This window comes from Sceloporus undulatus, chromosome 6 (assembly GCF_019175285.1).
Source record: "Sceloporus undulatus isolate JIND9_A2432 ecotype Alabama chromosome 6, SceUnd_v1.1, whole genome shotgun sequence".
NCBI lineage: Eukaryota > Metazoa > Chordata > Lepidosauria > Squamata > Phrynosomatidae > Sceloporus > Sceloporus undulatus.
The window spans coordinates 115,558,885-115,572,077 of NC_056527.1; the positions used below are offsets into that span (position 1 = coordinate 115,558,885).

The following is a 13,193-nucleotide window of genomic DNA, read 5'->3' on the forward strand; positions in this document are numbered from 1 at the left end:
TGTTTTTTGTTGGTCTTTTATTTGTAAAGTACCATGTACAGTAATGGCACTACATAATTAACCCTGGTATCCACAGTCTTGCTCAAAGCACTACACCACGCTGGTTCATACAGAAAAGATGATAATACTTGGTAAAGTCAATGGAAGAGGAAGACTGCAGGTGGATTCATTCAACCAAACAATCCAGGGCCTTGAGTTGGCAAGATCCGAGTTGGGCTGCTTGTAACAGATTTTCTTAAATGCCTCTCATTCATAGAGCCATCCCAAGTCCAAGCCACCTTGATGGTGCATAACAACTACAAGTGAGCACTTCCATGGATGCAGGGCAACTAGGAATTGTGGACTGAGTGTTGGAGAGGGAGAAATGAAAACAGGGAAGGGAATCATTGCAATTGACTCTAGGGATCAGACGACAATAGTAAGATGGTTGCTCACAACACCAACCAGTTGCTTATCTTTTTTAATCTCCTCATGCCAATAAATTGAAGGTATCAGGGCACTGGGGGAGAGGCAAGTTTCAACATGGTGCGTGTGTGCGTGTGCCCAATGGCCAATCAAGTGAGAATGGTTGCCACATTTGGCAGCAATCCACTGAGTTCAGATTGGATGTTGGGGATTTGGCAAAGGGGGTTGCCTTGCAGGTTGAGGTGGGCGAGTTTGGGGAAGGAGGTCAGAGATCGGAGATTGGTGGGCTGCCGAAGGCCTGAGGGAGGAAAGAGTTAAGGAGAACAATGACCAGAGGAATCCATCTTTGGAATCCAAGAAGAATGTCAGATTTTCCACCCCTGAAACTCACTCACTAGCCCACTGAGGGGCCAATATTTGCCAAACATCAAGGATACGGTTGTTGCAGAGGGAGAGTTCCTCCAGCCGAGGGAGAGGGGGAAGTCCTTCTAGGGTCTCAATCTGGTTGTCATTGGCTTCCAAAACCTGAAATGGAGACAGGAGAAAGAAAACATTGAAGGATACAAAGTGGTATCAAAGTGTTGCAATTCCATAGCATAAAAAAGTCCTGGGTTTCAATGCAAGGCAGGGACTACTCAGTGATTGCCTCCTCTGCTGGTACCAAATGCCATGAGGGATGATGGAAGTCATAGCTCAACACACCTGGAAGACAGCCAGCCTGAGGAGGCAGAACTAAGCAATAAGAGCATAGGATTTGGAGACCTTACCTCAAGGCAGCGCATCATGGCCAGTGTTGGAGGCAAACTGTGGAGAAGGTTGTCAGAAAGGTTCATGTGCGTGACCAGCAACAGGTGCTCCAGGTGGCACAGAATGGTGAGGCCCTAAGAAAAGCAAAGGGGTGGCATATTTGGGCAAGAGAGGGCAAAACAGAGGCGGGGGGAAAGCTACTTCCTCCTGCAACCTTTCAGCAACCACCTCTAATGCTCAATTTTGGACTACAACTCCCAGAATCCTCCACAATATTGAAAGGATTTGTGGAGCTGTAGTAAAACTGAAGCTTTGCTAAGCTTTGCCTCCTACCATGTTGTTTACAGTACGGAGTTGTATTTTAAGTGTTTTAATTAATATTTTAAAAGTAGTGTTGTCACTGGATGTATGGTTTAATGCTTTTTAAACTTCAGATACCTCTGGGAAGCCTAGAAGTAGGGCTGGGATGGAACTTCGCTCCTCCATAATCTTGGGCACATCAGGTCATGGATGTCATATGGGGTAGTCCATCTGTCGAGGATGCTTTGATTTGGATTTCCTGCATGGCAGGGGGTTCGACTGGATGGCCCTTGAGATCTCTTCCAACTCTATTATTCTATGATTCTATGATCAGAGCTAAGAGCCACTAGTTTTATCTTACATTCATTTTTGGAGCTTGGCTTTCCTTATCCGAAGGCAAAACCCTAACCTATATGTCACACATCTGTGGTGTGGGTGACCTCTTTAAAGCTACTTCAGCCAATGCCCATCACTACATCTTTTCCATTTTCATCTAATATCTTTAATGGATTTAGGACCAGTGTAGCATTTACAGAGTTTTGGATCGGAGACTGGGGAAATCCAGGCTCACTGAGCCATGAGAAAGGCATTGGACTGATTGCTCTCCCCTGTCTGGCCTACCTCACAAGGATGTTGTGAAGTTAAAGTAGAGGAATAAGGAGACTTAGACTATACCTATTAGTGCAATGTTCTGCCAATGTATAGTTCTGGAGATCCAGAACTATAAAAACTGCTCCCTTCCCCGTATGATAGCAGTAAGAAGGCTGCTGTTGTGCCTCTAAGAAAAGATATTATCCAAGGACACACTGGATGCACCTGAAACTTACCTGATACCTGCCCCCTTCCTGGCCCCTCCCACCATGCTCCCATAAACCTTCTGTCACACCCCTCCGTCCCTTACCCTCTGGGACAAGTCCACAACTCGGGACTCGGCATATTCCATCTTGAGGATGCTGTTCTCAATCAGGAACTTGCTGCGCAAGTCATCCAGATAGGCTGAACGCATGGGGTCAGCAGCCTGAGAATGGTCAAGGTGCAAGGGAAAAGGAAAAGCAAGCATTAGGGCATGGTAAGCAGGGATGGAGAATTCCCAGACATCTCGTTTTATAATACTCAACATCTCACATTTGGGGGCTTGGAGTCCCATCCTGTATCAAGGCTACTTGGGATACCCAAATCTTATACTCCTTGAACTCTTGAGAACAAGTGTCAACCATGCTCCCAACAGACCAGCAGTTAGGTCTTACCAAACACCATTGTCCCATCTATTGCACTGTGACCTTTTAATTTTGCAATGGTTGGCATGCTCTTGTGAGATGTCCATAGGTTTTTGGGATCCCACAAAATTTCAAATAGTATCTCTGAGTATGTGTCACGAGAGGAGGGCTGTTCTCGAGATCGCATGGTTCCTGTAAGATTTCAAATCTTGCAAGAGCCATGAGATCTTATGAGATGTCTCCACTTGTGGGACCTGAGGAGGTTGTCTACAGGCATGCCTCACATGTCCCAACCAGTTTTGCTTCCATACATGGTTATGGGGAAAACCATGCTTGGACTATCCTTACTTTAGTGTTCAGCTTGTCTAGTTCTTTCATAGCTGCCCTTCCCAGTCCTAATCTTCTCAATTTCTTGACTGCAATCTCCGTTCTGGTCAATGATGGATCCAAGGTATGAGAAATCTTTGACTAATTCTATTTCTTCATTGCCTCTGGACTGAATTTATGTAAATCCTCTGTAGTTATTATTTTTGTTTCAGGGTCTTGGACATTCCAAACCAATGAGCAGGGTCTGAAATCAATCCGCCTCCTCTTTGGCTCACCTTTAGGGTAGTAAAGTAGCTAAGGGTCTCATGCTCATAAACCAAAGGGTCTAAGGCTCTCATGAGGAGAATGATGGTCAAGAGGCACCCTGAGGACAAAGCAAATTAGTGAAAAGATTAAAGATACTTAAAATGATGATGATGATAATTATAATAATTATGATGATGCAGACCCAGTGCTCAGCCTTAATAACAACATTTTGTCTGAAGGCAAAGCAGTGTTTTGTGACTCTTGTAGTGGTTATTCTCGCATCTGAGGAAGTAGACTCAATCTACCACACAGACTCAAAGGCCCTACAAGATCCTCTTGCATACTGATATTCCACAGTCACATGTTTTTGATGCTGAATTCTTTATTATCCATATCTTATCAGGCTCCTTCTAGTCAGAGGAGGGGAAAAGCACTTTAGCTCCTTAAGCTTCCCCTTCACAATCCAGATTCTCAAATTCAGCAACTGGCCTTTGACTAGCTATTGCCCATGTGCTGTCAATCTGATTGTCACAACCTTAAAGACAGGCAAACTACATACTGCTATACAGTTGCTAATCCTAAGAGATTTAAAGTGGCAACTTGAGTAAAGCAAAAAAGAACAGCTGGCATTTTGCTTGGGATGTGCATCTTCATAAATGGCCTTTTTAAATTGTGTAGTTTTCAACGTCTGCTTTCTCTCAAGGGCTGCTGTGACATTACAGTGTATGGACATCCATTGAACAATGGTAGCCAGTGGAGTGGCTGGACACAGTGTGATTGTGGATTGTAAACACAGAGTTGTGAGAATAAACTCCTGAGAACACTGGTCTCAAAATCCTGGGTGCTGTTTACTCCTCCTAAGCCAGAGGAGCATAATGCCTTGGTGCAGCGCGACTGCAGATATGCACTGGGGAAGTGTGCAAACTCAGGGACTTACACTTGTTCTCTGGCTCCAGGGCCTGCAGTTCTTTGCAGGATTCCAGTTCAGACTGAAGTACAGTTGATTTCTCAGTGGAGAGCTCACACCTGGAAAAGGGGAACAGAGAAGGAGCCAGCAGATCAAGAGGACAGCAAGGGGTTGAAAAGTGTCTATGTGTGCAGAAACAACTCCACCCAGCCTCTGGTCCTCAAAGAACAGTCCACAAGAGAGGGAGGAAGAGAGAACGATAAAAAAAGAAAAAGGTAGAAAGAGTAGATCGGGGATCAGCTACATGCCAGTGGAAAACAAAAATTAGTGCAATCGTTCTCAGCTCCTGGCATGGTTACCAGGCATATCCCTCATTTATCTGACTTGTGTTTAATTCTGACAGACAGGAAATGAGTTGACAAACCTGTGTCTTCGCAACTTATTACTAAAGTTTTCTCTCTTGCTCTTTCTTGTATACATACAAACACTCAGCTCCTATGCACAGGAAATGAGCATGTTAGATTGTGGAAGCCACTGGTGATTCCTACGTGTGTGTATGTGTGTGTATAGAGGCGTTGAATCTACTCTAAGGCGCGTTATAGACAGGCCTAAGCGGCGCCGCCGTCGTGCTGTGAATACACGTGAGGGCCGGCGCTTCCATATGCACCTTGCCCCTCGCGCGTATTCCGTACGTCAAGATGGTGGTGCCCTATACAGATGGATGCAGCCATCTTGACGTAACCGACGCTATGCGCCCGGACGTCCAAACCCGGAAGAGACGTCGCGAGTGCGCACTTTGGCACTTGCGACGTCTCTTCTGGGTTGCCGGAAGGAGCGCGATTTTCGCGCTCCTTTTTTACAGCGTGGGGGAGTCGCGCGGTTTGGCTGCAGCGGCTTCCCCAAGCTGCAACCGGCAGCGGCCCAAGACCGCCCCTTTTGGGCAGTCTGTAACGGGCCTAAGTTTTAGAGTGAGATTTTAAAAGTTCTCCAAGGGGATGATCCCTCTCACCAAAATAGGCTGGGTGCCTTGGAAAGCTCCTGTAGTAAAACCAAGTGCAGATTTGCTTCCCCACTGGCCTTACAACCGCCACTGCAAATGAAAACTGTTCTTCCTGACAGGCTTGTTTTCCACTGGCAAGACATATTTGAATGCTGTCAAGAAAAGGATTCACACACAACACTGGCAGTCTGAACTGGTGTAGCCTGGCCAACAGCTTGGAAAATATACCTTTCCTGGACTATAATTCCCAGAACCCCCAGCCAGCATGGCTCATGTACACATTGTTTGGGAGGGATTATGGGAACTGTAGTCCCCCAAAAGAGGGACTTTTCCAAGCTGGTGTTAGAGACAGTGAAATCGCAGCAAAGAATTCTGCCTCCTAAATCAGGGACAGGAATCATGTGCTCTTCCATATATTGCTAGACTACAACTTCCATTATCCTTTACCATTGGCTATGCTGCCTGGGGTTGAAGGGAGTTGCCATTGAACAGCACTAGAAGGGCTCCATATTTCGTATCCATACTAAATATGTAATTGCACCCAGAGAGGCTTCTTATTGGGGTATTTGCTTGGGTATGTTTTCAATGGTTTTATATTTTTAACTTACCGTAGTATTTTTAAGGAGTTTACATTTTTTACTTGTTATATTAATGTGGTGTTTTAATTGTGTTTTGAAATTGTACTGTTTTACTATTGATGTTTTTAAGCATCTTTTGTGAGCTGCCTTGGGTCCAATTTGAGACCAAGGTGGCATATAAATAAAGCAAACAAATAAACTCAGAAATCTCTTTTCACTCCTTTTTGAACCCTGGCAGATGGAAGGGACTAGAACCTTGTTGGCAAAGGGCACACTGACCACGATGACCCCACAAAAATGGGAACAGGCACAATGATGACCAAATTTGACAGCTGTTTTAACCTCTAGTTAGGTTTCTTTGACTTAGATGAATTAGCCAGATCTCATTACTTGCTGAAGTCACATTTAGGAAACATCCCCACTTCCTAACCCAGGAGGTGTTTTGAAAGAAATCACGTTTGTGGTTCCTCTTGGTCTTCACTTCTCTCTTTTAGCTGTGACTCTTATTAGCCATTACTTCCCCTCTCTGCTAACTGTCTCATTCTTTGTCCCTTGGACAAAAAATATTTAGTGTGAGGAGACAAAAGTGCCTTAAAACTGGATCAGAGAAGTTTTTCCCCCAGGGAAGCAAGCCCCCCTGAATTTATGTAGACTGGCTTTGTAAAAGCACATGTGGGAATGTGCCCTTTAGACTGCCAAAATATTCTTGCTAGGGTCACAAGGCAGACTGGTTATGAGACAGATCTCAACAACAGCCAAGAATTGCACAGTGCCCCTTTCCCTAAAAAGAGTGATATCAAGGCAATCAGGCATGCCAGGCAAGCATCTGGCAGGATCCATCGCCCCGAGCCAGAATCTACTTGGCTTGGCAGAATCAGAACCATGTTGTTACTATTATTATGAATAACCAGCATTTTGTTGAGTGCTTTTAATTCACAGAGTACTTAGTAATTTCTGTACTGCTCATCCTCACAGCCCTCTAATACACAACACTGTGTGGTGGGACAAAACAAACAGAGAATTATGTCCTGAGTGAGGAAGCTTAGAGAGTCCAGGGCTGGATCTGAACACAAGTTTTCCAAACCCAGTCTGGTGTAATGGTTTAAGTATTAGACTAGGACTCCAGGAGATCAGGGCTTGGATCCTCACCTGGCCATGAAAACCACTAGGTGACCTTGGGCAAGTCATACTCTGTCAGCCTAAGAGGATGACAAATGCAAACCTCTGAATATATCTTGCCAAGAAAAACCTAAACAGGGCTGGAGTTTACTTGGAGGGACATAACAGCAGCTCCCAAACCTAACCCACTAATGCCCACACATGGCCTCATAGGAGGACCTTGTTGCCAAAATAGTCTGCAGCCCCCAACTCATAAAGTAAGGATGTGGGTCAGGATATTTTTTGTGTATTTGGAGGCTTTCTGTGTATTTTCATCCATCACAGTGACCCCCCCCCCATTGTTATTGAGGGTTTGGAGAAGCCCTAAGAGACTGGTGGGAAGCTTCAGGGATTTAAAAAGGGGTCCAGGGGCCCTATGAAGCCTGTGGGCTTCACTTTCCCCACTCTTGGTATAATGATTAGAGCAGAACACCCCATCAGTTGCCCTCCAGATGGACTATATCTCACATCTATAGGATGATGATTGTTGAATTATGGGGTGGGGGGGTTCAAATCCAGACTGAGCTGTGAAGCTCTTGTTAAACCTATTGCTCTCAACTGACCAAAACTAACTTTACAGGGTTACTGTGAGGATATAATGGGCATGGTGGTACTAGAACAAGAACCACACACTGCCACCAGCCCATTTGGATTAGAAAGGAGGTGGAAATATGAATGTAATCAGTCATTCAATGAAACAGTCCCATCCTGCTCCCCAGGATCCTGGTATTTAGAGGTAAAACTGCAACATGGAAACTCTCATGGCTAGCAGCACCATGAACCTATTCAAGACAGGAGTGCTGATGGTGTTGCCATCCAGATATGGTTGGACTGAAACTCCCAACAGCCCTAGCCAGTGGTATGAAATGCTGGGTGCTGCAGTCCAGTCGAAAATCACAGAGTTTCCACCTTTGGGTTTAACGCTTTCTTTAAAAAAAAGAAAGAAAAAGAATGTTGGTCCTCAGTGGACCACAAAGGGGGAAAATACCTTGGGGAAGATTCTGGTTCTGTGTGTGAATGCGTTACTCTCTTACACAGCAGGTGTTGTTGGGATAGCTTGCTGCCCTTCTCTCCCTTCTCACCTGAACACTTGTTCCTCAGTGACCGAATCTTGGCTCCAGCTGTCCCTGTGGCCTGTGAGGACAGAGAGGGGTGAAAAATGAGTTGAGGAACTGTGGAGGTAGGGTAAAGTAAGGAAAAATGGAACAGGGAAGGTGGATGTGTGTATGCCTTACCCTTGAAAAGGACACACTCTTTCTGGGACTGGCCTTCAGCCCACAGGACTCGGAAATTGTGCTGGGGCCAGTGGTCATTGAGGGCTGAAGCTGGCAAGTCACACAGCTGAGAGAATCCAAGGTTTAGGAAAAACACAACAACCCTGTGGCCTCCTAAAGATACCTCCTTCTCTGTCCCATATCGGGCCTTGTAAGGATACCCACATAAATCCCGGCCTGTTCCTTCCATCAGGCGTGCGCCAACGGACCACCAGAGGCGACTCATCCCCAAATACAATTAAGTCATGAGATGCTGGAGCAATCTTTCAAAAAAAAGAGAGAGAAGGGATACATTTAGGATGGCTGGATGAAGTTCCAAAGCAGCCTTGATTCCTTCCCATCTCAGTGGCACTTACCGCCACAGGGTGCGAGAACGCAACTGTCAAAGAGGTGTCTTCTCTATTCACATAGACACAGCGAATTGTTGGTTCTGGGTCAGCTGATGAGGAAGCAAGAAGGAGAAGGGAAGGCATCCAAAGAGAGAGAAGTGAAAAATGGGTTCAAAGCATTGTAAAAGTCCTTACTGTCCAGGCCTACTTGCTCAGAGCTTGGAGGAATGTCTGTTATTGGATGGCAATGCCCAGAATCCCTCAACCAGCATGGCAATGTAATAAATAAACTCTTAGATTAAGAAAGCCAATGTGATACGTGTCCATATTTGGCCATGATGCTGACAAGGAAGATATACATACCAGCACTTACTGGTAAAATGCCAGTAAAACGTTTAGGAAGTGCACATGTGTGGAAGCCTGACGTGCTTTCTAAACATGAGGGAATTGTCCCCTCGCCTCCAGCGTCCCTGAATCATTCACGGAGCAGTCATTTCCCATAAACGGAAACTTTGCATTAATGGGAAATGGCTGCTCCCTCAACAATTCAGAGATGCTAGAGGTGAGTGGATGATTCCGACGCTTAGGAAGTGCATCACACATGAATATGTTCAAGGATGCTAGGCCCCATCCATCTGGTGTCATGAGATCAAAACCACAACATCATCACATCTAATGAAATCACTTGCTCTTTTCCTACCTCTGCCCAGTAGCCAGCGATGATAGAACCAAGCACTCTGGTCATTTGGGTCAGTGAAGAAGGCATTCTGCACGAGTTCCAGTTCTGGAAAGGAGAAGGTATAGTCAAAGAGAAGAAAGGTAGGTGCCAGAACCTGGAATCTTTCAGCAATTACCAAGGAACCATTCACACTACAGGATTAGAACATTTTGATTCCACTGTAATTGCCATGGTTACAGCCAATGGAATCCTGGGACTGGCAATTTAGGCCAGCATGGTATAGTGGTTTGAGCACTGCACTATGACTCTGGAGACCAGGATTCGAACCCCAGCTCAGCGATAGAAGCCCACTGGGGGACTTTGGGCAAGTTACACTCTCTCAGCCTCAGAGGATGGGAATAGCCAACCACCTCTGAAGAACCTTGCCAAGAAAACCCTGTGATAGGGTTGCCTTAGGGTTGCCATAAGTTGGAAATGACTTGCAGGCACACAACACAAACAAAATTTAGAATTCTTGGCCACAGCACTCTATTGGCTTAACAGACTACAAGCCCAGGATTTCATAGGTTGGAACCATGGCAGTTAAAGTGAAATAATAGCACTATAACTGTGTAGTGTGAATGGGCTTGCAACTACAGAAGTAACTAAAAACTACTGTTACAGTGTAGAAGGAGCAATTATAATCATAATGTAATGTTGTACCTTTGTTATTGGAAAAAGGAATTTATCACTAGTAACTAGTTGTTTGTAGCTTTGGCCCTTTCAAACTTGTAGTTGTTGCAGCTGAGGGGAGTGAAAGGAAAAAGGAGGAATTAGAGGATATAGAATTTAGAGGATTTTTTTTCAGGCTCCATGGCTGTTTATTTTAGGGATTGTGGTTTGTGGTTTAGATACACTAAGAGCTAGATAAATCTTAGGATTAATTCTCTTTTCAGGAAAAAAAACATAAGCTGAACTTCAAAAGACTGTAATAAAATATCTTCTCTTCAATTGGGGCATTCCAGAAATACTCCTATTGTGTCTGTGCATAATGACAACTGTTTCCACAGGAAATATGAAATGACCTTCATTCAACATGCTGTGCTGAGTTACAAACAATGCTTGAAATGCTACTTTCTGGAGTGTTTCAATCCATTTTTTAAAGGTTCATCTTACCAGCTTGGCATTTAGAAACAGAAATTGAGATGCTTACTTTTGGGACTACACTTCCCAGAATACTCCAGCCAGCAGAAAGGATACTGTGAAGCGTAGTCCCCCCTAAAACAACCTTCACAACATCTCAATAGGGTCAGCATTGGCTTCCTCACCAATTTATTTTCCCATCTCCCCTAGAAATAGGATCTGGAGCAGGATTGAAAATTCAAGTAACAAAAACCACTCAAAGATATAGGATATGATATGGGATGGGATATAAATATTTATATAAATAAATAGTATTTCTGCAACCTTGAGAACCAGAAATTTTCTTTTTTAAAAGACATATACATAAAGAAAGCAAAATGAAAATTTTGAATTGCAAATGGGCAAAATACACAATTCAGTGGGGCTTTGGTATTCACTGGGGTTTGGTTCCAGGACCCTCCATGGACACCAAAATCTGTGGATGCTCAAGTACTATTAAAAACCATGGCATAGTAAAATGGTATCCCTTATTTAAAAATGGCAAAATCAAGGTTTGCTTTTGGGCATTTGTATATTTTTTGAGTGTTTTCAAGGTGTAGAAGCTTGAATCCATGGATAAAGAATCCGTGCATATGGAGGGCTGACTGTACTTCAAAAGCATAGAAACATAATGGTTGGAAGAGACCACAAAAGCCATATAGTCCAACCCCATTCTGCCATGCAGGAATACACAACCAAAGCACTCCTGATAGATGGCCACCCAGTCTCTGTTTTAAGGAGCGCAAAAAATGTAGCAGGAAGGTTCACTTCAGACTACATTAAGCAGTGAAATTTGTTTCCAATTGCTGTCCTTTAACCATGAAACCACAAACAGATTAACAAATAATGATTCAGGATGAAGAAGAGTATCCTTTTGGTTGGGTTTGGCCATGACTTTCCTTCCTCTCTTTGGATCCTTCCCTTCTTAGAAGCAGGGCACTCCCTTCCAAGATGAGCTTGCCCCAGCTTAGGTTCTCACGCCCCACATTCCTGTCCCTTGTGTGGGACAGCAGAGACTGGACTGCAGCTAAGTGGCTCACCGCACACAAAAAAGTCAGCAGAGAAGTGAAGCAAGGACCGCTCCCCTTAATCCCCTTGGAATTTCACCTTGCCCAGGTGAGGGGCTGGGTCCCTGCGGAGGTCTCCCTGTGCACACTTTTACTCACAGTGCAGCTATTTCCTTTTTTGCACCTCTCCCCTCCAGTTTTGCGCGTAAGACTGGTGTGACATACCAGCCACCGTGATTCACAAGCTCATTCTCAGACACACCTATTTAGTGGAGCCGGAAGAGAGAGACACACACACAGAGCTCTGGTGATGGCTTCCAATTTCTTTTAAGCCCTCTCTCCTGGAGCTGGATGACAGACAAGAGACTTGGCTGCCCTCGTATTATTGTTTGTATGTGCCTTCAAGTCATTTCCAATTTATGACAACCCTAAGGAGAAGCTATCCTGGGGTTTTCTTGGCAAGATTTGTTCAGAGGAGATTTGCCATTGTCTTCCCCTGAGGCTGAGAGCATGGGACATGCCCAAGGTCACCCAGTTGGTTTCATGGCCAAGCAGAGAATTGAACCCTGGTCTCCAGAGTCATAGTCCAACACTCAAACCATTACGCCTCATCCTCACCACAGAAAAGGAACTAGATTTAGTGGTGGGACAAGTCCTTGTTTTGGATTTAGGCCTTCAAATTCCAAGACATTTTGCTGCTTGGGGTCAGGTGCAACATGGCAGCCCTCATTCCCCCAGTCCAGGAGTGGGTAAAGTCCAGCCCATGGGCTGCTTGCACCCTCTGCAGGTTGTTTCTGTAGCCCCCAAGAGTCAAGCCCCATAGGGCATGGGAACCTTCTCAGTGGCTGTTCCAAACTCTAGGGTTCCCTTTGATGAGAAGCAAGGCTCCCTGTTCTCCTTTCGCCAGCAGCAAAGATCTTTTTGTTCCAGCAGGCTTTTAATGAGTAATTACTTGTGGGGAGGCTTCTTATGGGGTGTTTGTTTGTGCACATTATTTTTAACCTTTGTGTTTTTAAATGTATTTTATACAGGTTGAGTCTCCCTTATCTGGACTTCCGAAATCCAAAATACTCTTAAAGTAAGAACTTTTATTCATGGATAGCTGAGATAGTGACACTTTTGCTTTCCAGTGGTACACACAAAATTACAAAAAATATGTGTATAAGATGTATATGAAACAAATGAATTTTGTGTGTAGACTCTGGTCCCATTTCCTAGATATTTCATTATGTACATATATGCAAATACAGATATTCCAAAATCCTAAACAATCTGAAATCCCAAACATTTTGCATAAAGGAGACTCAACCAGTAGTGGTTTTAATCTATCATTCTAATGTGATGATTTTAATTGTTTAAATTTTTTATAGCTGATTCTTTTTGTGAACTGTCTTTATAATAAATAAATAAATAAATGGTGTGTGTGTGTGAATTTCTGCCATGTTTTTGGGTCCCCTGGGCCATTTTTAGTGGGCATAAAATGAATGAGGGAAGGCTAAAAATAGTGAAAATGCCCCCATGGCTTGTATGAGGAATTTGGGGGCAAAAAAGGAAGGATTTTTGTGGAGGAGCTGGTGCAATGGAACTGAGGCCCTCCAGCATCTGCAACTAAGTGACCCACTGCAAACAAAGAAGCCAGCAGACAGAGAAGCAAGGACCTGCATTCCCTTGGAATTTTGCCCAGGTGAGGGGCTGGGTCTCTGTGGAGGTATTGCTGCATACACTTTTACTCACAGTGCAGCTATTTCCCTTTTTGTACCTCTCATCTCCAGCCCATTTTGTTTTTTGGGGTGCTAATCTAGCTTCTTAGCCTCTGATAAGACAGAGGATACCAGGGTTTATAGTGGTTTTTAACACT

General features: G+C 44.4%; 1 protein-coding gene across 4 annotated transcripts in view; it reads right to left on the reverse strand.

Moving 5' to 3' along the window:
• RABGGTA (Rab geranylgeranyltransferase subunit alpha) overlaps nucleotides 1-13,193 on the reverse strand; it is a 22,710-nt gene continuing 9,517 nt past the window's right edge. For all 4 annotated transcript variants that reach the window (XM_042472105.1, XM_042472106.1, XM_042472107.1 and 1 more), the window contains exons 7-17: nucleotides 9,189-9,272; nucleotides 8,516-8,598; nucleotides 8,321-8,422; nucleotides 8,121-8,226; nucleotides 7,968-8,019; nucleotides 4,180-4,268; nucleotides 3,272-3,360; nucleotides 2,354-2,470; nucleotides 1,173-1,286; nucleotides 843-930; nucleotides 1-703 (exon numbers count right to left, since the gene is read on the reverse strand). In XM_042472105.1, the coding sequence (XP_042328039.1) occupies nucleotides 555-703; nucleotides 843-930; nucleotides 1,173-1,286; nucleotides 2,354-2,470; nucleotides 3,272-3,360; nucleotides 4,180-4,268; nucleotides 7,968-8,019; nucleotides 8,121-8,226; nucleotides 8,321-8,422; nucleotides 8,516-8,598; nucleotides 9,189-9,272 (1,073 nt within the window). In that variant the 3' untranslated portion in view covers nucleotides 1-554. The remainder of the gene's footprint in view (nucleotides 704-842; nucleotides 931-1,172; nucleotides 1,287-2,353; nucleotides 2,471-3,271; nucleotides 3,361-4,179; nucleotides 4,269-7,967; nucleotides 8,020-8,120; nucleotides 8,227-8,320; nucleotides 8,423-8,515; nucleotides 8,599-9,188; nucleotides 9,273-13,193) is intronic.